We start from the raw sequence: 27,817 nt of genomic DNA, 5'->3' as shown, positions 1-27,817 counted from the left end.
ATCAATCACTTATCCGTTCCATAAACTTATAACGTTATACTTATGGTTTAAAAAAATTATTTTCATTTCACAATTTTGAAAATAAGACAGGCCACCAAGGAAAATAAAATATATATTACTATAAAATATAATTATAAATTTGGCAAAAAATTAACGTTAGAGAACACAAGGACAACTTTTTATTTAAAAGAATATCAAGTATTAAGTTGTTCGGAAACATGCTGGTTTACCGACTTGCTTTAATTTTAGCGTCATTGGTATTCTTCCTGTACGATTTCACATGTGATTTTTTTTGGTTTGTATAACTTAATTGAGCACATCATTTTTCAGTCCTCTTTGACCATTTCATGCGCCACCCCTTGATACGCTCTATACTACCACACTTTTATACTGTGGATTACAAGCTAAAAGGATGCAAAATCCAAGCAAATACTGCAATTCTCAGAATTTCAAATTCGAAATCGAATGTATTACGTAGGTGTCATGTGTCCCCTTATCCATAAACATTAGAATAAAGATAACGTTATCTTTTACCCGTTGAGCTAAGGATGGTTCATGAAATGGTCAAACAGGACGTTTTAACGATATAACAATAAACTGACAGATGGCGATTCTATTTTTATAAAGTTTAAACATCCTGTGATGTGTATACTCTGTCCCAAGATATCGATTCATATTTTGTTTAATTACTCGATGTTTATAAATAACCCAGGGTTCAAACGATGTTAATTCAAAAGTATAAAAAAATTCCAAGATATATCTCAGTTTAAATGCCCCTGTTAGCTTATCAGATTTCAATACAAGGCTAAAAAATGCAGCAAGCCTGGATGATAACGTTTAAAAATTGCACAAGGTATTTCGAGTGACTTCCGAATGGAGAAAAGATGTAAAGATTCCCCATTATAAATCCCTGTAAGAAATCCATTTCCAATCCTGTGATTTTTTTCGAGTGAAAAATGATAATGTTTCAATGAAGATGTTTTGGAAATTTTCCCTTTCATCAATTTTAATTGCACTTCTTTCACAGGTATGTATATTTTTATTTAACCGACCAAATGTGCTGCATGAGTGTCTTGGGACAGACTATAGACATTTTACCAAGCTCTGCTGGAAAGACCCCAGAGGTTGGAAATGACACCAGCTGTTGTTAATATTGGAAAATTGTATGATGAAAAATGTAGATTTGTTCATTCATTGAAATTATAAAATGGTGTATGAGTCAAAATATTTGAGCTGAAATTTTGACCTTATTTTGTCCTTATTTTTACTAAGATAAGTAACCAAAATTTGAGACAAAATATTAAGACATGAATTAGGAAGGACTAAGATGCAGATCTGTAGCTCTGTAAATTTCATGTTTAAATGCTGTAGAGCTACAGTTCCTCCCATACAAAAAACTTTACAGCACACAAAAACTTGTTTTGGAATAATTATACAAATTTCCCTAAAAATTCTGTAAAAATATATACCAAATACTCTACATATATTTTGCTATATAAGTTAATTAAACACCTTCACCATCTCACTAAAGTGAAATAGTGTGACTTGTTTACATGTCATGACAACTCTGAGATGCACTTGAATTTAACGTACTTCACTTTCTGAGGTTGGTAAGAATGTTCAAAAGAAAGCTGAAGGCAGGTAAAGTGATGATATCAGTCTTCAGAATTTTTGGGTATGAATTATTCCCATAAAATGTGTTTAAAAATTAAGATAATCAATCCAAGACAGTATGTCAAGAATTTTCTTGTAGAGCCACAGAACTGCAGCTAGGAAGGGCTATCCTGAAATTTATCAAGTTTTTCTGAATCTACACCAATATTATTGATACATGCAATCATTATGCAATATGCAGGTACCAATATTTTGTAATGTAAAAGAAAATTCTTAATTTTTTTTCTACAGATATATCATGGCAATGCATGGAATAGATATCAATGAAGTGTTTCATCTGATGAAAATTTTAGTAACACCTGAATTAAGAAAAGACAAAGGTAATATGTATTTCTATTCAACATGATGTCAATTATCTAGAGTATTTAACTCATCTGCCTCAACCTGAAATGGTTTTGTTTGGTATTCCATAAAACAAAACTAATAACTGATAATGATTCATTCTATATGGTGGGCAAACATGCAATACACAGCAATGTCATGCTGATATGTGAACAGACAGATCAGTTTACTAATGAAATTTGTTAAACTTACTATAATTGGTGATGAGTAACAATTTATTTTCGGAGAGCTGTGATTTTAAACATCAAAAAATGATTTTGAAAATCATAAAGTTTCAAGTTTATTTACAAACAAGTTTATTTTAAAAATTCATTACCTCAAAGTAATGATCAGAAATCCACCATTCTATAAATTATTTTATTTAACAATTACAATATGGCAAATGCAAATCAATCATTAGATCTTCTAATTTTGACAACATGGATAATTATTCCATTTGATCATTTGGAAATAGAATCATTTCTCGGAATATTTTGTTTTACTTTTTTATTATGAATAATTAATTTGTTTCAAGGAAATGTATTTTGAAAAAAATAATTCTCTTGGTAAAGTGCCAGTTTTGAAAACAATCAATTTTATTCGTTCTTGTAATTTATCAATTATTGTCAATATTTTATATTCATACATTACTTTTTTAGTTTTCATTTCTGTCAAGTATTTTTATGCTCTATATTTAATCCAACTATACCATGTATTCAGAGGACATGAAGAGAGGTATATATAAATACATATAATTTTCCATTCCCTGAAACAAATGTGAAAACAGTTATGCTTACTAATGCAGTCAGATGAATTTATTGAACTGGTTAATGTAAATCAGTACCAAAGTATGCACAAATTATTTATTCAGATCCTTGGAATGTTTGTATGTAAGTAATTACAAAATATGTGAATGATTCAACATCATGTTTCCCCAAACATATTCACAAAAAGCATAAACATGTGTGGAAAATACATGTAATCTTACACATAAAGAAGTTGTAACATTTTTTTTTATGGCTGAGAAACATACTACAAATATGTTGGAATGCTGTAATGCTTTTGTATATATTTTGATACAGTGGAAAGACTAAGCATTATTGATTACATATTGATAATGTTAATGTTACTATTAATAGTCTTATTTCTTCTTTAGAACCAAAAGTAATACTCTATCAATGGCAAGTTTAGAAAATCTGAATTGTGGTAGTAAGTTCATGTGTAGATGTAGTGTTGGAATATACATACTGGTACATACATAATACATGTAGTACGTACAAGCATGTTAGTTATGTTGTTAAGTCACTCTCAAAAATGAAACCATTATGTTATTACTGTACATGTACATATTTCAAGCTACATGACATACATGTATATGTTTTGTTATGTAGCTTAAGCTTTAATCATGCATATAAAAACCAATGTATTTTACATCAAAATTTTATAATGTAACTTCTTTTTCCAGATGCTGGGTTGGAGCAAACAAATTGTGTATTTGGTGCAGCCTTAAGTCTTGGCCTAAAAGCATTTTGGGAATCACTAGAGAGAAAAAGTTCAGAATTCAAGGAAGTTTTCCAAAAAAATAGAAACAGACTGAAACACAAGTACAGAACTGATTCCACTTTGCATACATTTCTAGAAGTGTGTCTAGTTTTGTTGTATACACTTCATGTTGCTCTGAAAGAAAAGATGTCAGAATTTAAGAAGACGGAACAGAAGAATTTGAAACCAAATGAGGCCCCTCCTCTTTCTCCAGACACCTTGAGTGTGGGCCAACAGAAGACTGTCCTCTCAATTCTCCAGTTCACTGTGGTTCTAGGACTCTGCCCTCATCTACAACCAGGAATCGGTATCCCTATAGAGAGGCGGTCAGAGTTTGGGAAACTCCTGTTGGAGTCTTCAATGTTGACTGCTTTGTCTGGTCATGAGCATTATGTGTCTCTTCTTCAGACTGTGTGGGTGCTGATGACTTGCTTAGATTCTCCCTCCCTGGGGCAGATTATACTGTCCCGTCATCTTAATGACATTCTGGCTGCTTTGTTACAACTTGTTCATGGGAAACAGACGGCTGTTGATAAAAACAAGACATCTCCAGAGATATGTATAGGAGCTGATCACAAAGAGGAGAAAGGAACAGCCAAGGAGAGTGGGAGCTCAGGATCTGGAAGCTTGACTCCTGCTTCTGTGGTTGATATGGTTACTCAAAAAGGGAGAATGGATTTCACAAATGGGACAGAGGCAGAGATAAAAAAGAATGAATCAGACAATCAATTTTACAAAACAGCAGATAAAGTGGACAACAAAACAAAAGATGAGACATTTGTAACCAGTTCTGATGTGCAACAATCTAAATATGATGGTCACGGTCCATCGCCTTCTGACCAGTGGATGGTAGACACCTCATTTTGTGAGGAATCTCTTGCTGATCTCACCAAGAAGGTCCATCCTTCATTGCTGGTCCGAGAACTTCTGATTCTGCAAGGTGCTCCAGGACCAAGTTTTACTAAAAAGGTAACAATTTATTTTATTATACTTTCATGTTAAATACTGAAATCTGATTGGTTTAGACGCAATTTATAATTCGTTCTGTTAACCTCAGCGTTAGCAACACAATTAGCAACAGGTAACACAACGAATTGTTACATGCGTGTAAATTATGTGCGTACGGTTCGACGTAGAATTCACGTAAAGCAGTAAAAAATTCTCTAAAATTAAGACATTCAGTATAATGAAATAAACAGTGCCTGTTTGGGAGGATAGCAGTTGAAATTGACACCCTTGAAAACCATTGTCAACCTCTGCTTCGCGTCGGTTGACAGTGGTTTCCTCTGGGTGTCAATTTCAACTGTTATCCTCCCAAACAGGCACTTTTTATATATTGCACAAATCACATGGCCTTGTCTGTTTCATTCTGATTTTATACAAAATTGTGCATAGTTAAATGATTTTGTTGTAATAATAAAAGTAATATTACAAGTATATGAAACATTTACATGTACATGTATTTATAGGTTTTGAGTGATTGTTTTTGAATCCACTGAATTGATATTGGGTCTCTGATTCTATATTGAATTGCATTTGTACAACTGTCAACAATTGTCACCTGACTCTCACTACAATAAACTAAATGTGAAACTGTAAAACCTTCCTTATGAGACATGGAAACATGGAAGTCACCCTCCCCCCCCCCCCCCCCCCCCCCCCACACACACACACACAAAAAGGTTTTTGAAGGACAATTAAAAGATTACAGTAGCATTATCACAGTAAAAATTTGTACCTGATATTAGGATATTTTTTCAGCAATCTGTGAATCGTAAATTTGCACTGAGTCAGTCACCACAGTGGCTGAGGAAGGTGTGTGGTCGAATGTTATCCAACATTTTAACTGGACCCAATGGAGTTCTCAACATCATTAAAGGGATGCTGGGAAATGTTCCAGGTAAAGCTCGCCAGTTTTGATTTAACAATTAACAATTTTTTAGTTAAATGTGTTTTTTTCCCTTCAGTTTTACAGTGTTTCATCACACACAAGACAAAGTGAAGGTAATTTTAAACTTAAGTTTCTATGCACAGTCAAACACTTCTATAGAGAAGTGCCAGAGATGAGCAATCTTGATTTGTTATTAAGATAATTTCCTATATCCAATATGTTTATAATACATTTTAAGACTAGGGGAATGAAACAGACTTTGCTAGAATTGTGAATTTGTAATAGGCGTAGTAGTCATGTTTTACTGTATTGTGACTATTCAGATGACAGTAGCTGTGGTCCACCGGACTGGAGAAAGTTTGATGCTGTCGCAAAAGTGATTGCTACCTGTCCTTCCAACATTGAATCACTTGAAGAATACTACCAGAAAATTTCACCGCAGGTACATGTACATTATGAATACATCATCAATTAACATACCCTTCACCTTGGTTACAGTATACCGTATATCTGGTAATTTTCGCGATAATTTAATTTTCACTTCTTTTGCAATCTCTTCTTAATTGCAAATGATTGGATACACAGAAAATATATCCTGTATCATTTTCTATAAGAACTTTTTAAATTGCAAAAAATGACCGACGCAAATTAAAAATGTTACAGATTTCCACCATTTTCGCAAATTTTGTAACATGGGAAACCAGATATATGGTAAACGCTAGTAGGAATTCATGCTTTCAGTAAAGTCAATTTCATTCACCTTATCCCTAAAACATTTAAAAATTTTACTGTATTCAAATGTATTCATTTACTTGTAATTAGAGGGAGACACAAAGGCCTATTTTAATGACTTCAAATTACATTGAAAAATGTAATGAATGATGCTCAATTACAATTACTTTTTTTAGTTACCATATCCCTGAATTCTAATAAAATGAATTACATTTATAAGTCAAAATAGCTCATCCCTGGCTCTTTGCTTTGATGTTTTACTGTAACAGTTTCTTAGCTAGAGAGAGAGAGAGAAACTTTCATGATGTTTTTGGCAGATTTTGCAGTTGCTGCATCCCAAGGACAGACAGATAGGTCATGGTTTGCTCCGTGTGGCCTGTACCACGATTTCTTCCATGACGGTCCAAAACACATCACTGGCAGAGAAGTATCTGATTAAACCTATGTGTCGGCCTCTCATATACAGCACGGAATATCATGGTATGCAGGATCTTAACTCATTGGATGTGTAATTTTATACTTCATAAATGTAGTTTATGAAAGATGTTTTCCTGTCATATATTATCCTAGTATTTTTCTTTGTCCAGAAACAAGTCAAGAAAAGCAATTTATCATAGCATCTGAAGGAGAAATTCGAGACTGCATTGAAGGTCTTCATAAGGTAGGTAATAGGAACCTTATATGTATGAAAAGATTGTAAATTATTGAGAATTTTATTTACATATACATAGTTCACTGTAGCATATTGTGGTTAAAAGTTCTAACTTTTTTTCATCCAAAATATGGGATTTAACTTCTAAATGACATGCAATTGAGAGAATTAAGGCAATAAATTAAATTGTATTTATGTAGATTTGCATACCATGCATTATAAGTTTGCGATGCAATTTTGTGAATAAAATTCTTGTGGTGTTTCAGGTGTTTATCGGGGGAGTGGAACCATGCAGTTCTCTGTACACGTCCTTACTTCCTGTTTGCCAGCCTCTTTTTGAGCTTTTCTGTTTCACAAGGAAAGGACCTTCACATTTAAGGTATGGCAGTATGAACCAGATTTAGATATGTAAGATGACACTGTTTCAATTTTGGTAATTTTGATATTGGCTAATAAAATGACAATTGCTCTAAATATTGAAAAACAAAAGAAAAAGGTCTGATGAAAATAATTTCTTGAAATTAGATAGATACTTTTCAAATAAAAATGTTTTCAGTTCCCCATCACAAGAATTACTGGTATCTGTGCTGAAGAATATGGACCAACAACTCTGTTTGTCTGTTTTAAAATTCCTACTGTTACAAGATAATACAGACCCTGGTGTGAAATCCATGAAGGTCATACATCCTAATTTGACCTTTGCAGCAGGAGGCCAGGGTGGTGTAGTCATAGTAACAAGACTTGAAAGGTTTGCTTTTACACTAATTTGAAATTTTACTAATATTTGTTTCTAACCTGCTTAGTTGAAATTAAAATATGAAGCATTGATTCAAAGACTTTGTTAACCAAGTACCAAAGTATTTGTTGGTGTGTGATTCTGATGATTATATCTTTGTTTCTTTCAGTGATACCAGTGAGAAAGACTACATCAGAGTTGTAGGGGCTATGGTGGACATCCTCAAGCCTCTACAGCAGTCAGGGATAACTGGGGATTTCCTTATCTTCACTTTACAGGTACTAACATCATATCTTACATTTACATGTTACAGGTTATAGGAACATTAAGTAGATTTTTGTTGTTTAAAGAAACTTGTGGACATGTGTTATTATCATACATGTACATGTATATCGAAAAATTTAATGCAGGTTTTTGAAAGCTAGAATCCTTGTTTTAATATTCTAGGATTTTTTTCAAAATATCTAGTATGATTTAATGTGATGTGTTATTTCATATGAAATCAGACAATTCTATGCTTTGATTTCATTTCTAGGAGCTGCAGAGGATAATACACCATGAAATCTCCAATGAGGTTCCAGGACCTCAAGAATCCTTCTCTGCTCCTTCAGATTCCTCACAGACTTTGTTAGACATTGAGGACCGACAACACCAGGAACTGAGGTCCTACCACCAGAAAGTGATGGTCCTCAATGTTCTGGCCCAGCTATGTGAGGACCTAGGGCCTAGCTGTATCAAGAGCCCCTCACAAACACTCCAATTTGTACAGGTCAGTCTCCTCATTACAAAAGCAAGAGTGGGTTATATTTTCCCTGTGTTATTTTCGCCCTTCTACACTTGCAAATGGTGTTCCCTGTCTAAAATTCGACTAGACATGCTTGTGTAATAAAAGATTACTTAAAACATTGGAATTCCCCCAGTCTCATATTTGCTCACTGACAATGAGGGCGAAATTAAGGGGCAAAAATAAAAAGGGGGCGAATAATTTCCTTTATACAGTATACATGAATGAAAAATGTATATGTAACTTTAAGGAGAATGTAATTAGGTAGATTTCTAATGTATGTCAAATAAATTCATATGTATGTTACATGGATATTTTTTTCGTTATACAGCTGTTGTCTGTGGTCTGGATAATGTTTGATATCAGTGCTGTATATTCATAATTTTCAACGTATCACTGACATGGTATGTGCATACATAGTGGAGATAGTCCGAAATACACTATGATTGTTAACCTTATTAAAATTGATTTTCTAGGCAACCTTAGAAAGGGCCATACAGATCTGCAGCCAATCAGATGATGAGATGACTGGCTATTTTGAAAGCGAGACTCTAACCATGGCAATGGGATTGTTGACTGCCATGTTATCTGGTGCTGTTGAGGTATTCATATTTTCCATACACGTTCTCAACTTTTGTTTCTAGTAAACTCCATTAAAACTAGGATTAGATTAGGGGTCATGTAAAGCATTGTTAATTTGTTAAGTTGTCACTACATGTATTTCCAAAACTTTGTAAAATCTGTCTAATATGGTTATTTGTGTTTGAAAATTTTGTATTTCTGGGTAACTAAAATCAAGTTAAATCTGATGTAATATTAAAAACAATGTATATGTAGATGAATGAAAAAGACAGAGATGATATGCAGATTCTGATGCCTCTACTAGACACAGTCAGCAAAGTTCACTCTGACCTTAGTGTACAGGAAATGGCCTCTGACCTCAGAATTGCCATAGCAACTCATGGTGCTGTGTGGTCTGACAAGTTACAGAAGAAGGTTAAAAATAAATCATTTTAGTTTGCATAATTATTTGGTCATAGGATCACTCTTTAGCAAATTTATAGAGATAGAGGTTTTTTTAAAAAGAAACATTTCAGCAAAATCTCAATTGTTTTGAATATACTAGTTATTTTAATACTAGTTATTTTAATAATAGAACTTCTTATGATTTGGAAGATGCATTGTAGGTATCAAAGACCAAAGACTCTCCAGAGCCAGAGGACAGAAAAGCCAAACCTCTTATTGAGGAGTTGTCTGACAAAACTCAATCTTGTAAGATCAGTGACAAAACAGACAGGAGTCGTGAAAGAAATAACAATAAAAAGTCAGAGCTGGAACAAGCAATGGAGGAGATTTGTGACCCTTTAATTCCCGTCAGGGGTCATGCTCTGATTACCATGTGCCGCTTGATGAAGCAGAGGGATCCAGAAGCTGTGAGTAAACAGGGAATGATCCTGAAGATCTTCCAGGAGAACTTGAGTCATCCGGACTCCTATCTCTACCTGTCATCCGTCAATGGGTTGGTAGCCATGGCAGACATCTTCCCTGACATTGTCATACCTTGTCTTGTCCAGGAGTTCAGAGGAAGTGTATCACAGAGTACAGACAAAAGTGGAAAGTTACCAGGTCAAACTGGTGGCAAGCATGGTGCAGAGACCAGGATGAAGGTGGGGGAGTGCCTAGTGCAAACCTCCAGAAATCTTGGTAAGTTGTTGAGTTGATAGATGATTTCAAACAGTCCAGTGATTTAGAGTACTGTACTAGTTATTACTTTACTAAAATGTAATCGGCAGCTATTGCCCCTCTCTCTGTGCAGGTTTTAAAGTGTACATTTGCTAAGATTGGAAGAGAACCTTTTTATCTGGATTCATCAGACTTCTTTTGCTCTTGTTTTCCTGACATAACTGTAATTATACATTATAGGTGATCTGGCACCAAAGTATAGAGACCTCCTTTTATCAGCCTTCTTGGTGGGAGCCCGAGATCCTGACCCACTGATCAGAGCTAGCAGTATGTCCAATGTAGGGGAGGTCTGCTCGGTGCTTAGGTTTAACCTGGGACCCATCATTCAAGAGGTTGATAAACTATCACGTACATTTTAATGTAAAAATATTTTACTGTAAATGTAAACAGTAAATGTATTTCATTTAGTTATGTATTCTTTTAAAGGGACTTGGACAGGATTTTACTTAAAATTTTCAAATTTTATTTTTCCATTTTCAATGTTTATATTGATAAATATAGAAGTTTATTATGATATGTCAAAATTTGAAAGTCAAATATCAAGTTATAAGCAAGATACAGAGTTCACAATTCTTTGTTTTGTAAACAAATCTCAAATATTGTCATTTTTTACATATGTGTTGTATTGGTGTAAGTTTCAATCAAGTGTATATTTCTTTTGTTGATAATAGTATTTATGAAGATATTGAATAAGTTTATATTGATTTTTACATGTCATTTTGTCTAAGAAATGGTAATTCTCTTCATTACATTTATTGTAAACAACTATAAGACTCGAGCTTTGTTTACATAACAATCAATTCTTACCTTTGTATCTCGCTTGTAACTTGACTTTAACATTCAATATTTTGGTCAATCATTTAAAATGCACCAGTAAACCATTTTATAAATAAAAAATAAAAATAAAACTTTTGATCTAAAATCGTGTCCAAGTCCCTTTAAGCTTTTTAAGCAGAAGGCTCCTTTAGCTAAATGTTATTTAAGGACAGAAATCAATATTTACTAGTTTTATACAATATAAAATGGTTTGGGGCAGCTTACGCTTTATAAACACCGAAACAGTTTATAAAAAGGCGTAAAATGTTCCAAACAACTTTTTATTGAATAAAACTAATAAATATTGAATTCATTGCCTATAATTTAATTTTTAAAAATTATTTGAGATAGAAACAGTCATTTGTCCTTTAAAATGACATCAGATTATACAAAATTTAACTGAGATGTCAGGCGGATTGATACATTTTTGACGTTAGTGTAACTGTGACGTACATACAATATAAATTATTTTTTTAGCCAATCAGAAATTGCATCACAACCAGATCTATAATTAAATTATTCACAGATAGAATTGATATAAATATCCAGAATTAAGCTAAATCAAATTAATGCCAATGTGTAAGAAAATCAATGATTGCCAAACATCTTACGCTTATTGTAATATGCACATTATATAAGTCAACATTATCAACATTGAGATGATTCTGTGTAAATGAGCATTCTTTTGACTCTTAAAACAGGTTTTTGCTTGCTGCAGTGCTTTGTTGAAGTCCGATTCCGACGCTGAAGTTAGGAAGGCCTCGGCAATGACCCTCGCTCTGACACTGAGGGGTCTAGGGAAAAGTGCCATTCAAGTAATTGTCCAGTTTACTGATTTTCTTAAAAATTGGATCCTAGAAAATTAGCTGACTATTAGGATGTTACCATTGCTTAATTTGAATAAGAAATTAACTTGGATTCAAAGAAAAAAAGCTTCAAAGATTAATGCTGATAAATAAAGAATAATGGATCAGAAATAAAATTGTAATACAAGTCCAATAGCTGAATTAAAGACATGATTTATGATAGAAATCACTCATACATGCAAAATATAGTAAATAACTATGTTAGTTTCCGATTGATTGATGTGAGTGTCAAATACAGTTGATCCCCATCAGAATTTCATTTTTTGAAAGATGCACAAAGTGAAAATATCAATTAGTTAACAGAGTTTATATAATAGTAATCTAGCTGTTTGTTTATTTTTAATCGCATAATTAAGCATTTTATTCTGTAAATCTGTTTTTACAGATTTTGGATTCAGTGATGAGGGAATTATACCAGCTGCTGAAGTTGACATTGAAATCAGAGAAAGATGAAGGAGTACAGAGACAAATTGTGCTGGCCCACAACGAGTTAGAGGACATCATGAAGGAAGTGTTGTTTCCTAAACAGGTCTTACAGAAGAAAATACGAATTCGTGATGCTGAATTTTAATAATCCACTCTTGATTTTGAATAAACGAAATATTTTGACAAATGCTGCATATGTCATGTTTTCAAGTTAAATGGGTAGACACCAGTACAATAGAGATATCAATTGATGTTTTAAAGTTCAGTGAGCATGCTATACACAAATACATTATGAAAAGTGTCTTGTTTCTCATTCAGCTTAGATATCTTGTTATCTTTAAAGTCAGTGATTAGAATCTCACCTAACCCTAGCCCTAACCACTGACAATACATTTAAGAAAGAACATGTTGTTAGAAATTTATTTGTGACTGTGGGAGAAATTCGTCCTTAGAGAAAGCAGACCTCCCTTTCATATATTCATGTACTTGTACCGGTATATATTGACCTAATGACACATGTAGGTATATCTTTCATCAGTACATGTACAAGTGTAAGGTTGATGATATCTGTACTTGTACCTGCTGATATGACATGTATAGGAATATGTTTTAACTTCCTTCTTCAGTTACAGATAACGGCGGTGTAACCATTGGTTAACAGTCATACGGTTTCTTCCCGTTTTGCACACATTTGTAAATTAGGTATCGAAAAAATGTGTGCGAAACGGGAATTTGACCAGGTGAGATAATTGCCTAATTGCTATAGTCTATATTACAATTCCTGCGAGGGCAATTGACAATAAAATAAATAAAACATATCTACTAGCAACTGATATTTACATTTATTTTATGTTACAATATTAATTACTTGCATAAAATCACATTTACATAATTATTGACATCCATATTCATGAATTTGAGTTTAATCATCAATTTGGTCATGAACAATTTTATTACTTTTTTTTAAACATGAATACTGCAAAAATGTTGAATATGTAGCGCCTTTTGCCTTTAGGAAGTACATGTACATGTTAAAAGTTTGAAGAGAAAATATCATATGTTAATATTTAATTATTGCTTTTGCTGACATAAATGGAGGAAATGCGTCTAGTGAAAACGCTTCCAAATATTTTTCATTTATGTTGTGGCTTGAATAATCGAAGAAAATAGACGAACTGTATAATAATAAATCGGCAATTTTATATGCTTCAAAAACTCATATTTTTATGTATTTAATCTCTGATTTGAAAAACCAGAAAGTGGCCCGCCATACACTAAAGCGGTTCTGTCAGAAGAACTACTGTCAAGGTCGCTACTTCAAAGATTGAAATATTTTGTGATAAAGACCTGTTTTCTTTCATAATATTCTTTCTTTTGATACCAAACAATCAATTATAAACATGCGTTTTACAGAATTTGCAACTCAACTGTAAAAAGAGACACGGAGTACCTCATATGACTGTCCATGTAGTTTTCCCCTTCATCATATAATTATCCATTGAATCAGCTTCCAATTGACTTGGGACCAGCAATGTTTTTCTAATTCATTTGGTTTTATATTTAAGGTAAATGGACAAAAATGTGAAAGTCAAATCATCTAATCATTATTTTTTTTATCAGTGCGCGGAAATTGAAGACTTTTTAATAATATCATTATCTTTATTTTATCAAACGAAAAAAAATGGTGATAGTTATTAGTTATAAAACACAACAAAATATCTATATTCTTCTTGTTCTATCATTAAGGCGCTGATAAAACACAGGTAAAAATCCAGGTAAAATCTTTGACCGAAAGCAGACTATAATTGCTATCACAGCACAAATCACACCTATTGTTCCCAATTATCAAATGTGTGCAAAACGGGAACACAATCATTCATACACCTATTGCAAATTGTGAATTGCTGCTTTTCCAGCTTGATCTAAATTTAAAGATTGAAAGTTTAGTAAAGACAGCAAGAGATATATAAAAATCGAAAAAGAGATTTCTGAAGTTACAACACCGATGTCTCAATAGTACTATAATTCGATTAATAGTATAAAAAATTATGTTAATTTTTCAAAGGACAGTGTGCATCAGAATGATTTTTGTTCAAATTAAGTGACAACTGTATATATGCTGTCCCGCAGCAATAGCACATGCGTCGCCATAGCAACAAACTACTTCTGGTCCAAAACCATTATTGTGATTGTCTTTGGTTTCTCTGATCTCCACAAGATGACCATCCTTTGTGAATCGTAGAACAGTCTTGGAAGAGGCATTAACAACTACGATATTAGTGCCAGGTCCTATCGCCACACCCATCGGTGACTCAAGCATCTCCGAGGGAAATACCTTCAGCGTTTCCCCTTTTGAATTCATGCAGAACAGACGGTTAGAATTCGTGTCTGTTAGGTAGAGACGATCGGGACTGCAGACACATATGTACTGGACAGATAAACCGGGACATTTGAAACTCTGAAGGCGGTTGTCTCCGACGCTAAGAATGCGGATGTGCGTGTTGCTGGCAATGTAAATGTCTCCTGCGAAATAGTCCACCCCAAAACAGGGAAAATCTGTCGGTAAAAACCGTGGAAACCCTAGCTCTTTGTGCGGGTAGTATTGCAGGTTTACAATCTGAATACCTTCTGGAGTGGACACTGCAATCTCTTGGTTCTCTATCACCGCCACGTCCCATGGTGAGCGTCCTATTTTGTAGCAATTCCAAACCCTCTGGCTGTCATATGTGAAAAAGCGTTGTTTGACGTTGTCACATATGATCAAAACGTTTCCTAGGTAACACATACCGGTGATGTGCGGCAGCTTGGTATGAGTCCAGCGCTTGACCATGAGCTTCTCTTGACATTTCAATTTCTTCATGGTTTCTAATTTTACCCTCTCGCAGCTTAACTCGAGTAAACCGGGTATTTGTTGGAGAAAATCATCGAATCCCTTCTTCTTCGTTATATTCACACTGACTTTTGACATATGGTGTCGTTGTGTATGAAGGAAATCTTTCTGTTCCTGAACCTTTGCTTTCACAAGGCAGTAATTTTGAAGTTTCTCAGCAGTTTTTGCAGGGTATCCTTCTAGCTTGTTAGACGCGTTCCGCAAAATTTCTCGCTTCGTTTTAAAATCATCGATATTATTTTGTAAAGAACCCCTTTCATTTTCCACCTCTTGCAGGTTTGTTTTTATCTTGTCTTCGAGTTCTGTCAATCTGCGGTTGACATCGTTTTTAAGTTCTTTAAATGTTGCCATAATTTTTTCTTTCCACTCGCCGATCTCAATGCTATTTCTCTCCATTTCATATATCAGAGCCATCTGTATATCCATCAAAGACGAAAAACTCTGCTGAAGTCTGTGTAGGTCCGACTCGCTTGGGGTTTCCATGGCTGCCTCATGAATATCTTTCATGTCGCAATGCTTGTGTTGCAACCTTGTGCACTCTGCGCAGCAAACGGTTGAGTGAGTTAAACAGTAATTTGTGGAATGGTAGCCATGTTCGCCACATTTTTCTAGATTCACGCTGCTAAAGAAATCGGATGCAGCAGATGGATCGTCGACAGAGACAGAATCCAAAACAGAACTGAAACCTAACGAGGATCCGGGCGTCGAAAAAACTTCAATGCCATCCTCCCTTGATTCCTGTCTGCAGAAAGAACTTTCTTGCTCTCGGCCATCGCTAGATAAATCATCACCCATTCTGTCTAGAGCATTGGCATAGAAGGACTGGGTGGACGCATGCCTACAGTCTTTACAATGCGCCCCACAGCTACAGCACCATGTATTGGTGTCAGTCCTACACGTGCCCTCCGTTATCAACAGAAGAGAAAATTCAGCTGGGATGTCTTCTACAGAAGAAGTTTGACTGTCCCCTGAAATGCCATATTTGGCGCCGCAGACTCTACATGTGATATTTTTATCACCTTCTCCGTGTGTTTGTAAACATCCCTGACAAAGAGTATGGTAGCATGGAAGAATATAAAGCACAGAGGCCGCTTGTTGACAAACTTGGCACTGTTTGTCTTTTGAATTGTCCATTTTATGACGAAAAATTAATCACAGCTCTAACAAAAAATGTAAAACGTTGGTTGCACCGGTGAAATCAGAATTACCTGTAACGTGAATTTAGACTCCGAGGAGAATTTATACCTTCATCAACAGGAAGATAGCTGAATTAGGTGTATGACAAAGGGTTATAAGGTCAACATGACAATTTATTAGATTACCGATATCGTATAGATAGAGACTACCGGTATATATTACTAGATATATCAGTACTTTGATAAAAGCTCTCTCTCTTGCTTATGAATATATTTTCCAATCAGACATTCACCAATAGAAATATATACAGTGTTATAATAAGAGAAATTAAATCTTGTGTTCTCTTATTTAATTACTGACATACATGTATGCATTGAGTTACCATGGTTAATAATTAAACTAAAAAAGCAGCTTTTTTCCCTTAAAATTCTAAATAATCCTACGGCTCTGAATCAGTGGATGTACACATGTACATGGAAATAAAAACTAACGTAAATTGAACTCGTTAAAATCTTATAGGTTAGAAATGTTATTTTTTTTTAAATCTAATCTACGATGGTGCAATGAATTTAGATTGTTGATATCTAAAAAGTGCGGCGAGTTTGGCCTTCATCAACTGAAATATATAAAATGGATTTTGCCACGGCCTCTCATATTGAATTGAAACTTCGGGGTGGGTTCAATCTTATTAACTGTATTACTTGAATGGGTGGATAAAGTTGTTCGAAGATAACTGCATGTATCGTCGTCCCGGGTACAAATTAATATATATTTTGTTTTGAAGCTAAGGTTCATTTTAAATCGCAAAGATATACACATGTAGAACAAGGAGAAATTCAAAAATTGAATATAAAATGATTTTTTACCCCTTGCAAGAGGTTGTTGTTGTTGTTGGGGGGGGGGGGTTATAATGATTTTGACCCATATGTCAGTCAGTCCTTGTTAATTTTGCTAAAGCAACTTGTTGGTCCCTTATAAACTTTCAATATTGGCCATTAATTGAAAAAAGTAATCAGTTAGACCGCTGCATGGAATTTCGCGAAACTTTTAGACTATAGGGATACAATATGTAGATTTACAGGAAATATCGATTCCACCCCCCCCCCCCCCCCCCCCCCCCGAACTGTCGTTCTTTTAAGCTTAGAAGAGTGACAAGCATTGAATTTTAACCCCTGAACCGAACTTATTAAGTTTTATCAAGTAGGTGTTTAGGCCACAATGTGTAGATGTGCATGTTATCATGGAATTCCAATTCCTTTATTTATTTATTTTTTTTGCAAATTTTAGTCCGTTTAAACTTGCAATCTCTTGTGAATTTGCAGGAAATTTGGACGTGATTTGTTACAATTCATTCATTTGCTCACTTTTTATTTTATTTTCACACAATTTGCAACATGGAAAATACAAATCACTGTATAATCGTTCATAGTCACAACTAAAATAAGAACAAACCCAGAAAATGTCTATTTATTCATTAATCGTACCAAAAAATATAAAATATTCTTGGAATATGAATAAAATATAAATCAACAAAATAATATAACAATCCTAACAATAAAGTCCTCAACAACATACACGCTGGCGTTTATTTCTTTTCCATTGAAAAACGTTTTCAATACTTGATTATTTGTACAATGTACAAGTATTTGATAATTTTTACTTAAAGTACACTGTATTAGTAAATATAAAAATACACTAGCTATCCTAGTATAGAGGTATATAAGTAAACATGAAAGAACACAGTACAGCACCTTGCAAAAAGCTATAACACCATCCACCAATACAACCGCTTACAAACAAAAAAGCCCAAATAAAAGGTTATCTCATCTTATTTGATTACTTCAAAGTTCACCTGAAATATCCTCCATTAAGAATTCTTTTACTATCTGCAACTACAATGGTCTTGGTAATACATGTGTCTTACTATTTTAGGTAATTGCAGGTGAATGCATATCTATGGGAAGAGATACACCTTTCCTTTTTAAATATTTACATTTTTACAAATTGAATTTGTTGTAAATTATGATTTATGGTCAGTTCTATCATGACAAACCACGTAATCAGTTATATTTAGAGAAAAAGGACAGGAATTTTACATAGTCATACAGATCTTGAAGTCAGTTTACAACCCAAGGCTAATGTCCCTAATGGACCTAGAGGTCACTCAGTTTATATACATAATCTTAGAATATACAGGTAAAAATTATTTATATCATTTTAAAACAGATTTACAAAACAACATTCAATTTGATACAGAAAAATCATTAACAACCTGTAAATCAAATTCAAAATTGCATATATACAGATTTGTATAAAACATGCACCAAATAAGATAATTAAAACGCATAAACGACATCACAATTGCAATGGAATAAAAAACCCAAAAACAAAACAAACCAATTTACAAACAAAAAAAATTTGCATACATCAAATACAAACATGTCATTCAAAAAAGTATATGAAATCTAATGTATAACAGGAAAACTGTCCATCTGACATATCTTAATTGACTAGTCATTTTCTGATAATTTTATTTTATGTCAGATGGATAGTTCACTTAATCAGACTACAAACCAACAAACATGTCATATACTGGATAAAGACAAACAATCAACATCATGGAGAACCATTGCTCCACACAGCAGAAGTGATATAGCTGCTGAACTGAAGATGTCCAAAAAAGTAAAGCTTTAAGGAAGTCACACAACGTGCAAATATTGTCAAGGATAATACAGAGTAGTTGAGCAGAACTAGTTGCTTTTGAAAGTTAGTGCCTATTGTATGAGAGTTAAATGTTCTGCTGCTATATTGACCACTGATGCCAGAACGGTGAACATCTTTGCAGAACCAGAGCTAGTGCAAATGCCTGACATATCAGAGCACTGACTGACAACATACAAACACACAAAATGTACTAGTATTCCAGTTATTGGTATCTTTCCTCTGCAGCAGAATGCGTATATTTACATAATTAAATTAATGTCTTTGTAGCACTGACTATGTCGAAAAAGAAAAAAGTAAAAGCAGAATATATGACAATAATTGATCACTTATAGGACAAAGAGTTATCAACATGCATATGTCAATGCACTGCATGGACATAGTTGTTTAAAAACACTGAACATAGTTACTGACAGAGTGCACTTGAAATAGTTATACTTTCTAAAACATTAATGATATATAAACATGCAGTTAATTACTCTAGCTATACTTACTAAAGCATTGATGACATATATAGTTACTCTTTAACACCATAAGACATAAGACACACTCACTTGTTGAAAGCACTCTTGGCATACTGATCAAGAACACTTCACAAAGCACTTGATATAGTTACTTAATGAAAGCACTTGACAAAATTAGTACATGTAGTTGCAACACTTGACATAGTTACTTAATGAAAGCACTGGACAGACTCTTGCTTGTTGCAACACTTTAAATTATAGTTAGTTAATAAAAGCAATGGACAAAGATGTAGTTACTTGTCAACACTTGACATTGTTATTTAATGAAAGCACAGGACAAAGTTGCTTGATTCAACACCTGACATTGTTACTGTGAAAGCACTGGAAATAGTTACTTGTCAACACTTGATATACCGTACCTACTTAACGAAAGCAATGGACATGTCACTTGATGCAACACTTAACATAGATACTTTTTAACGAACGTGTAGTTACTTATTGAAGGAGCTCATTGGCATGGCGCTGGAGTTGGAGAACTCAGATCTGTTCATTGGCATTGCATTTCTCCTCCATCGCAACCTGTAAGGTAAGAAGGTGGGGGTTAGAATCTGTATGTAGGGGAGAGCTCCATCCGTTCTTCTGTTCTAGACTGTGAGTAATCAGTGCGGTTCATTGGCCGAGAGTGTGTCTGCATACGATACCTGTAATGAATATTTGAGTTTTTTTGTAAGTGTATCATTAATATTGATTGATTTAATATTTGATGTGTGTAATGCATACAGAGATGTGAATATAAACAGTAAAATACTTTATTAATTCTAGACTTTTTATATCAACAATGTAAAATTTTCTGAGAGTTGAACCTCTGCACCGACTATTACAATAGCACACACATGTACTGTGATTCACATGACAAAAACATGTACATGTACTGTAGTGATTGTGATTCACATGACAAAAACATGTACATGTACTGCAGTACACATGACAGTAAAACATACATGTACCAGTGGTTCACATGACAAAAACATGTACTAATTTACATACCATAGTTCATGTGATAACAACATGTACTAATTTATGTACCATAGTTCATGTGATAACAACATGTACAGGTACCATAGTTCATGTGACAATAACATGTACATGTACCTTAGTTCATATACAGATAACAAGCTTTTTTTTGAATAAGCTGTAAGTAAATTACCTGTAGAAGCAAAAGCAGGCGATCATTAAGATTCCTGCAATCCCAATCCCGATCCCAGAGCCAATGGCAAAGGTATAAATGTTGAACCAGACTGCAGCAAATAATTACGGCAATAAAATCAAATTGATTCAAAACTCTGGAATCATTTATATGATAAATTTACTGGGAAATTCAAACAAATGTGCACAAACAAGAAGTACTATATTTTTCATTAGAAACTAGAAAAATAATCTGCATGGTGCTACTTCATCACAGTTACCGGTAACCATTTTTAAACAACTCTCAAATCTACTAACAAATAATAAATTGAAATTAAATTGTACATATACTCACATTCTTCATCAAAATCCTTCAAACAGGTATCTGCATGGAGAAAAAGGGAAAACAGAATTCAAAATGCACTGATTTTGATGATCTTGATAAATTTAACACTGAACCAATAGAAATCCAGACACTAACTTCAGAGTATAGAAGCTGTGATAGAGACCTTTGAATAATTAATTTAATTTTGGTTGTAACACCTTGTTTGATTGGTATAACAAATTAAACTTCATTGTATAACAAAACTTGCCTACTTTAAAATATAATGGGCATGCAAATTGTATTAATCTGTTTGATATTACATTAAAGAGGGCTCGATGGTCGTGACCATTTTTAGACTGTATTTATCTCCTTTAGAAGAATAACTCTGTAGAAAAATACAGAAAAATATCCAAATTGTAACATCAAGATATATGCACTTTTTCTTTAGTTTATAATATAGTGCATAGATATACAAATCATGTCTTAAAATTTTGGGTAGATCTGATGGTTAATTTGTTGACCATTCAGCCTCCTTAATGTTCAAATTACTCATCCAATTTTAAAAATAATGCACTTTATTTTCTTAACTTAACCTCAGAAAATCAAAAGAAATAAATTTAATTTTTACCTCATATATATAGAAGCATAACAAACTTTTTTATAAACCGCTAAACTTATATTTAAAATGTTGGTGGTGCTTACCAATGTCACATTTCGGGCCGCTCCACCCCTCTGCACACTGCGGCTGGAGACAGACTCCATTGATGGGGTCACAGGTCCCATCAAGACAAAACAGTCCACAGTTAAAAGCACACCTACTCCCATAAGTACCTTTAGGACATCCTGTGTTAAAAATGCAAAAAAATGTAAGTCAACATTTGTTTAAATAAAGTTAATTAAGCTTTCAGGAATCCCTGGCAAGATTCTTAACAAATCCTTGGAACTTTTTACAGATACATTGTATAACGAACTTGGTTATAACAAATTTATGGATATAGTGAGCTGATTTTGAGTCGCATTGAGGTGAAAAATACTGTAAATTTCTAATTAAACGCGTGAATTAATATTTGCTTAAAATTCCGAGAAGTAGATTTCACAAATTTTAAAATCTCGCATTAATTTTTTGGACAGATATTAACTATTTGGAATTATGATAAAAATTCTAAGTTTGCAGTTTCTGCATTTGATACAAAACTGTTGATTCACTGAATTCAGGACTCAGGTAAAATAAGGAACCTACAGTAGCATACTTTACACCTTTAACAACACACTGATATACAGTGTATAATTTTTAAAACTTAGAAATACCAATTTTAAACACAATTGTTTGGAATAATTTGTTTGCACCCAAATCCTTCAATTTTCCATCATTCTGATTATTTTAAGTTTCCAGAGAAGGTGTTTTATTGTTTTCCATAATAGGCAAAAATGGTAGTACATGTAATGTGGAAGGAAAAATGTATGCAGCGAATTTGCTATACTGATTATTATAAATTTGTTACACTGATATAACAAATTACAAATACAGCAAAGTATATAAACTGGTCCCTTAGACTTTGCTATAATCAAGTTTTACTGTATTTACTATATATTACACTGTGGCCATCAAAATAACAAAAAAAAACACAGGTCTACACACTCAGTATCAATAGAATTACATAAAAAACTCGTTACTCAGACCTAGAACACTGCAAAACAATTAGAGGTTCAAAATGAAATTAGATTTGTATACCAGAGCACTTGTTTCCATTGTAGCCATCCAGACATCCGTGCAGACAAGTTCCGTCCTTGACATTACAACTGCCATTTACACAGCCTTTGCTGCACTTCTCACTGCAATCCATGCCATAAGTGTTGTTTTCACATCCTGTTGAAAGAAATGACCAACAAGTTGAAAAATTTGACCTCTGACCTTTCTCAATGAATCAGACATTAGGTGGCTAATACATGACGCTAATATCACTGATTAAGTTTAAGGATGATGACTAATTAATGGTAGGTTGCTTATATCTATAGGTTGAAAAAAGTGGGCTTATTTCAGGGACCAGGATAATGGTTGATTACTTAATATGAAGGTAACTTTTGATATCTTGGATGAAAAAAATTGGCTGATATCAATCACAAGGTGAGAGAATTATGGCTTAAATTATGTGGGTAGCTGATATCCAGGATGTTGACTTACTCTGGTTACAGGGATGGACATTTTTCCAGCCCGCAGCACAGCCCTTGGGGCAGGTCCCATCAAACGGGCTACACACCTTATCTTCCAAACAGTTCCCTACACAGGTCTGCTTACAGCCATCTCCATAAGTTCCTGGTGTACACTCTACAACATACATGGTCATATATATAAAGCATTGACACCAGCATCAGAAGTAAGTAAGTTTAGTATTCTACACACACAGGTTTATACATTTACCAATACAATTAACAAAGATAAAATACAGAGTAGGAATGAAGAGCTGTGCTTTTACTTTGGTCACATTGTGTCCCTTGCCATCCAATGATACAGCCCAGCAGACATGCACCATTGGACTGCGAACAGTTCCTGTCCTCAGAATGAAGCTGTGGTTTACATTGCGAGCTACAGGACTGACCACAAGTAGGTCCATATCTGTCATGTGGACAAGCTGAAATAGATCCAATTCTATTCGATGATTTATCAGACATTTAGATACTGTAGATTTCTTATTTTACAGAGTATTAAATTCGGATGGCTGTTTTGTTTCATATCACATGAACATTATAAAATTGTAAGTGCTGAACTTTTAAAATACTCCCATATAGTAAAACAAACTACATGTATAAAAACAACGAAAGAAAGACTTGAGGATTCCCAAGGGAAGCATTCCTTGCTTTTCATTAGGAATTCACAGTAAAATGGTATTTAAAAACAAAAACCTTTTGTTAGAAATAGATTGAGTCTATGTTGCTCATTCTTTGCTTATTAATTTCATCATATGCGGTTTCATTAATATTCATGGACACCAATTTTTGTGAACATAGGTTATAGTAAAATACACAGTTCTAAAGCTACCTTAATTAAGATGATGGTTATGTCAACAGAATATGCTGTCACATACAACTGTGTATTTTAAAACTTCATCACAATTCTTATTTGAAAAAAAGACAATTAGCTTAACTTGCCGTGAATCTAAACAATTTTCATGCATAAACAAAACTAGACTCATGCATAAACAAAACAAACCCAGGTAATGAATGCTTACTTGTGTTGCAGAAGGCGTCAGTAAATGGATGTTTACAGTCAAAGAACCCTCTACATCCTCCTGTGACTACATTACAATCATAGGGGGAGGAGCAGCGTCCATTAACACAGGGAACACAGTACACATCGTCGGAGGGACGGCTACAGTTCGCTGGAAGTAAACAAATGTAAGTTCATACGAAAAATAAAAAGAGGATGATAAATGGGAATAACAGTAAGTAGCACCATCAACATAATTCACTTACTGTTTTACCGCTTTCAAAACAGTAATATATAATATATATTAATGATTTTCCTTTTTAAAAGCTTACTACTTATAAGGGCAAACTTCACATAAATAGATGTGTTATTTTAGATTTCACTATCACTTTTAAAAAAAACTTACAGAAAACATATGTAAACTAAATCTTGAGAATAGTGAGATTAAAACCAACATGATATTTCTCCAATCTCTTTGATTCAAGTTTGTCTTGATTTTACTAGGAAGACCTGACAAGAGACCATCCGTTGATTCATCCTCATCTTGATACTCACGGTAAACATAAATACTACACGACTCCTTAAATGTTCTCCCCTCCATTAACAACTCTGTTTTTATCACATCCTTGTATATGTCTCTGGAACACTGATCTTTTAGGTCTCCTGTTGGCATAATGTCTGTTAGGTCCCCCAGGTCCTCATAACAGGATCCTCCCTGTCCAGGCGTCATCAGAACTCCTCTAACAGGAGGATTAGATTCTACCAAGTAAATAGCTGTCATAATGTTCATAAAATAGAGAACCAGAAACAGTTAAATTCTCTTATTATGTACCAGTATATTTTATATGAAAGATATTTACTTATGTTTGTCGAGAGCATGCTAAATGAGTATACATCTTCTTTCTAAGATACCCAAGACAAAACACTCAAAATGAAGACCAGTCAGAAAGTCAGAAGACCAGAAAAAATACATATATGTAACTATATATAACTAAGCAGGATACCCTTCTATTATAAAGTTACAAATTTTTTCCCTCAGGCTAAATTTTGTTGAATTTGTACAGTGTAGTTTCAGAAAAGATGGAAAAATTTTAATAGTTTATGGACACAAATTGCACACTGACAGATGTGTAGCAAGAACAATTGCTTTACCTATATATTATGTAATTTTTTTATTAACTGAGATTAACCCAACAATATATACAACAATACAACATAACTTTCTTCTGTCAACTTAATTCATATTCAATGAGAAAATGCTATCTTTTTTTATAAATAATTGTGCTGAATATTGACCTTATATGGCAATGATGAACTGTGAAATACAGATGACACCTACTTAATTAACGCATTTTGCAATGCTTCGGTGAATTCCTCTTGTACAATAGATATAGACCGACTCTGTTTATAGTTACCTGTGCTGTTATAGACTATGCTGTAGTAGTCAACATCTAGATAAATCATGGATGACAGTTTATCTAAATAGCTCGAAAATGGAATCTGATTGACGAAGTCTGGACAAGTAACTGAGGATCCTAGTCGCCCCGGGGGGACAGATTTCAGCATCGTAAGCTTCAAGTTGTAGGGAACAAATTTGGCTGCGATCAAACCGAAAGCACAACCAAACATAGCTACCAGGAAAGAAAATCAGAACAGTCAAACAGGGTTATAACAAACTTTGCAATGAGGACCAATAACAATAAATAGCAATCAAGTATACTGTATCAATTAAAATTATTTCATTTCCTGTAATAGGTACACATTAGCTAGTGCATGTAGTATATACTACATGCAATTTTTTTGGCAGTGATATAGTTAAAAAATATAAACAGCGGTTTAAAAGGTTCACTGGAATATGAACTTGGTTGGTCACATGATGAAATCCTGTGCAGCCAGAAGGGCTTTTCAATAGATTTGATCATGTACCAACCAAGTTCATGTTGACATGTTATTTAGTTCACTTCCGCAACTATAACTATAGCACCATAAAAGGACTATGTGCGGTATGGTCGAATATCTGCCCCTGATTTCAAACAATTTTTAAATAGTATCGTATAAAAATAAGATCTTCACAAATCATTGTATAGAGTATGCCTAGATAACTTTAATCTTGATTTTAGTCATCATTGCTCATTCGTTGTTTATCTATGACGTCACCTAAATGACCTAATTCCCGCAAATTTGCAAACAAATCAAAATACTCTCATTTTTGCTCAATATTTTGCATTCGGTAGTATAGAGCGCAGGTCTGCTCAAGTGCGATTTTAACATGTTTTTCTTCAGATAGTTATACACATTATACTAAAAAATGGTACTTGAGCAAGCCTGCACCTGATGTTTCACAGTCAAAACCATCGGAAAACACCCATATTTTGCCACAAATCATCAATTTGAAGTACAATATGACGTCACTGTGGTGATAACTTTTTACACCTTTATTTCCAATATGATTTTAACTATCTTTCACCTTTTTTTTAAAGCTCTTTATAAAATTTTGATTTTGGGGGCAAAAAATGCACAAAACCGCACAAAGTCCTTTGTCGAAAAAAAAAATCTTTTTTATTGATGAATATATACAAGTATGATTTTAAGATTATTTTTTTAAAGTACACATCAAACTGGTTTTGTAAATTTAATCTTACAATAATATTAAAATAATACTCAAAACTCATGATTACGTTTATTCTTTTGCTCATGGCGCAGATTTCCATTGCAAAAATAAAGTGAATATATACAATGAATGTAAATATACAGAATTGAACGTTTTGCTATCCTGTAGGTTCAAATATTTGAATCATATTTGCGAAGGTAAATATTCTCATTTGTGATTGTCACACATGGAGAAAAATAAAAAGAACTGCATGTAATGAGAAGTAAAAAGAGTCTTTCGTGATCGATTTGTCTTGGTATGCATGGTTGTATACATTTTGTGTCCCGATGAAATATTACACGAATACTCGACCATACATACTCAAGCAGACCGCTTAACCCTTATTTGACCCGGATGGACACTAAAATCTAGGTCATATAAAATTGATTGTAGGTGTATATTGTCTAGAAGGTATTAACATGTACTCTATATGTTTTTTCAAAATATTAGAAAATGCTGTCAGGGAATAATAATTCACATTGCATTAAAAGAATTCATGTTAATAACTTACCGCACATAACCATCGATGACAAGTTTAATGTCAAATGCATGATTCCGAAAACTGACGCTGATCGAACTATGTCTTATTCTGTACACACAACACTGCTACACTAGACACCAAATACAGAAATCAAATACTACATCTATATTGTTCCGTTACACAGTTACAGTGAATCCCAATATCCCCACCAGCGTGAGCGTGTTACGGAAAGCCGACACTGTCAAAAAAGTTTAGCATACCGACTTTTTTCTTCGAAGTGTTTGCAAAAACATTATCAACCCCCCCAAAACTATGATTTTTATATTATATTGTATTTTTAATACAATTAGGTATTGAGGTCTGCACATGGCGCAATGGATAACGCGTCTGACTGCGGATCAGTAGGTTCCAGGTTCGAATCCTGGCAGACTCGAAGACAGTTATCTTTTTTTGGAAAGAACACATACATGAATTTGGATTTTTGGTGGAAAAGGTACTTTCAAATCGAACTTTTCTATTGCGGCGGTTACGGCGAGCGATGAACAGAAAGACGTTGTCCATTGATAATTCGAAAGT

General features: G+C 33.8%; 3 protein-coding genes across 6 annotated transcripts; 1 reads left to right on the top strand and 2 right to left on the bottom strand.

The window, feature by feature from the left end:
- The first annotated feature begins 272 nt into the window (after window positions 1-272).
- On the top strand, window positions 273-12,370 carry LOC128190043 (transport and Golgi organization protein 6 homolog). Its single transcript, XM_052861920.1, has 17 exons — window positions 273-295; window positions 1,906-1,994; window positions 3,461-4,506; window positions 5,299-5,437; window positions 5,752-5,870; window positions 6,478-6,640; window positions 6,748-6,821; window positions 7,079-7,191; window positions 7,369-7,560; window positions 7,718-7,826; window positions 8,084-8,317; window positions 8,809-8,934; window positions 9,170-9,328; window positions 9,520-10,036; window positions 10,256-10,407; window positions 11,593-11,706; window positions 12,143-12,370. Exons 2-17 carry the CDS (start codon window positions 1,913-1,915, stop codon window positions 12,326-12,328), a joined length of 3,525 nt encoding a protein of 1,174 aa, XP_052717880.1. The 5' UTR covers window positions 273-295; window positions 1,906-1,912; the 3' UTR covers window positions 12,329-12,370.
- Window positions 12,371-14,275: 1,905 nt separating this feature from the next.
- On the bottom strand, window positions 14,276-15,868 carry LOC128187610 (uncharacterized). The gene has a single exon (XM_052858020.1). It carries the CDS (start codon window positions 15,866-15,868, stop codon window positions 14,276-14,278), a length of 1,593 nt encoding a protein of 530 aa, XP_052713980.1.
- Window positions 15,869-17,661: 1,793 nt separating this feature from the next.
- On the bottom strand, window positions 17,662-27,460 carry LOC128190217 (multiple epidermal growth factor-like domains protein 10). Of its 4 annotated transcripts, none has more exons than XM_052862161.1 (11): window positions 27,272-27,460; window positions 25,526-25,741; window positions 24,666-24,884; window positions 24,133-24,282; window positions 23,380-23,535; window positions 23,088-23,231; window positions 22,638-22,772; window positions 21,608-21,748; window positions 20,936-20,965; window positions 20,603-20,693; window positions 17,662-20,096 (listed from the first exon to the last, which is right to left on the bottom strand). In XM_052862161.1, exons 1-11 carry the CDS (start codon window positions 27,309-27,311, stop codon window positions 19,997-19,999), a joined length of 1,422 nt encoding a protein of 473 aa, XP_052718121.1. In that variant the 5' UTR covers window positions 27,312-27,460; the 3' UTR covers window positions 17,662-19,996. The 4 variants fall into 4 exon arrangements, with proteins under 4 accessions (XP_052718121.1, XP_052718122.1, XP_052718123.1 ...); XM_052862162.1 differs by having other exon boundaries at window positions 17,662-19,974; XM_052862163.1 differs by having other exon boundaries at window positions 24,666-24,869.
- Window positions 27,461-27,817: the final 357 nt, after the last annotated feature.

This window comes from Crassostrea angulata, chromosome 6, assembly GCF_025612915.1.
Source record: "Crassostrea angulata isolate pt1a10 chromosome 6, ASM2561291v2, whole genome shotgun sequence".
NCBI lineage: Eukaryota > Metazoa > Mollusca > Bivalvia > Ostreida > Ostreidae > Magallana > Magallana angulata.
The sequence above is the reverse complement of the archived record's forward strand: the minus strand, read 5'-3'. Positions and strand labels throughout refer to the sequence as shown.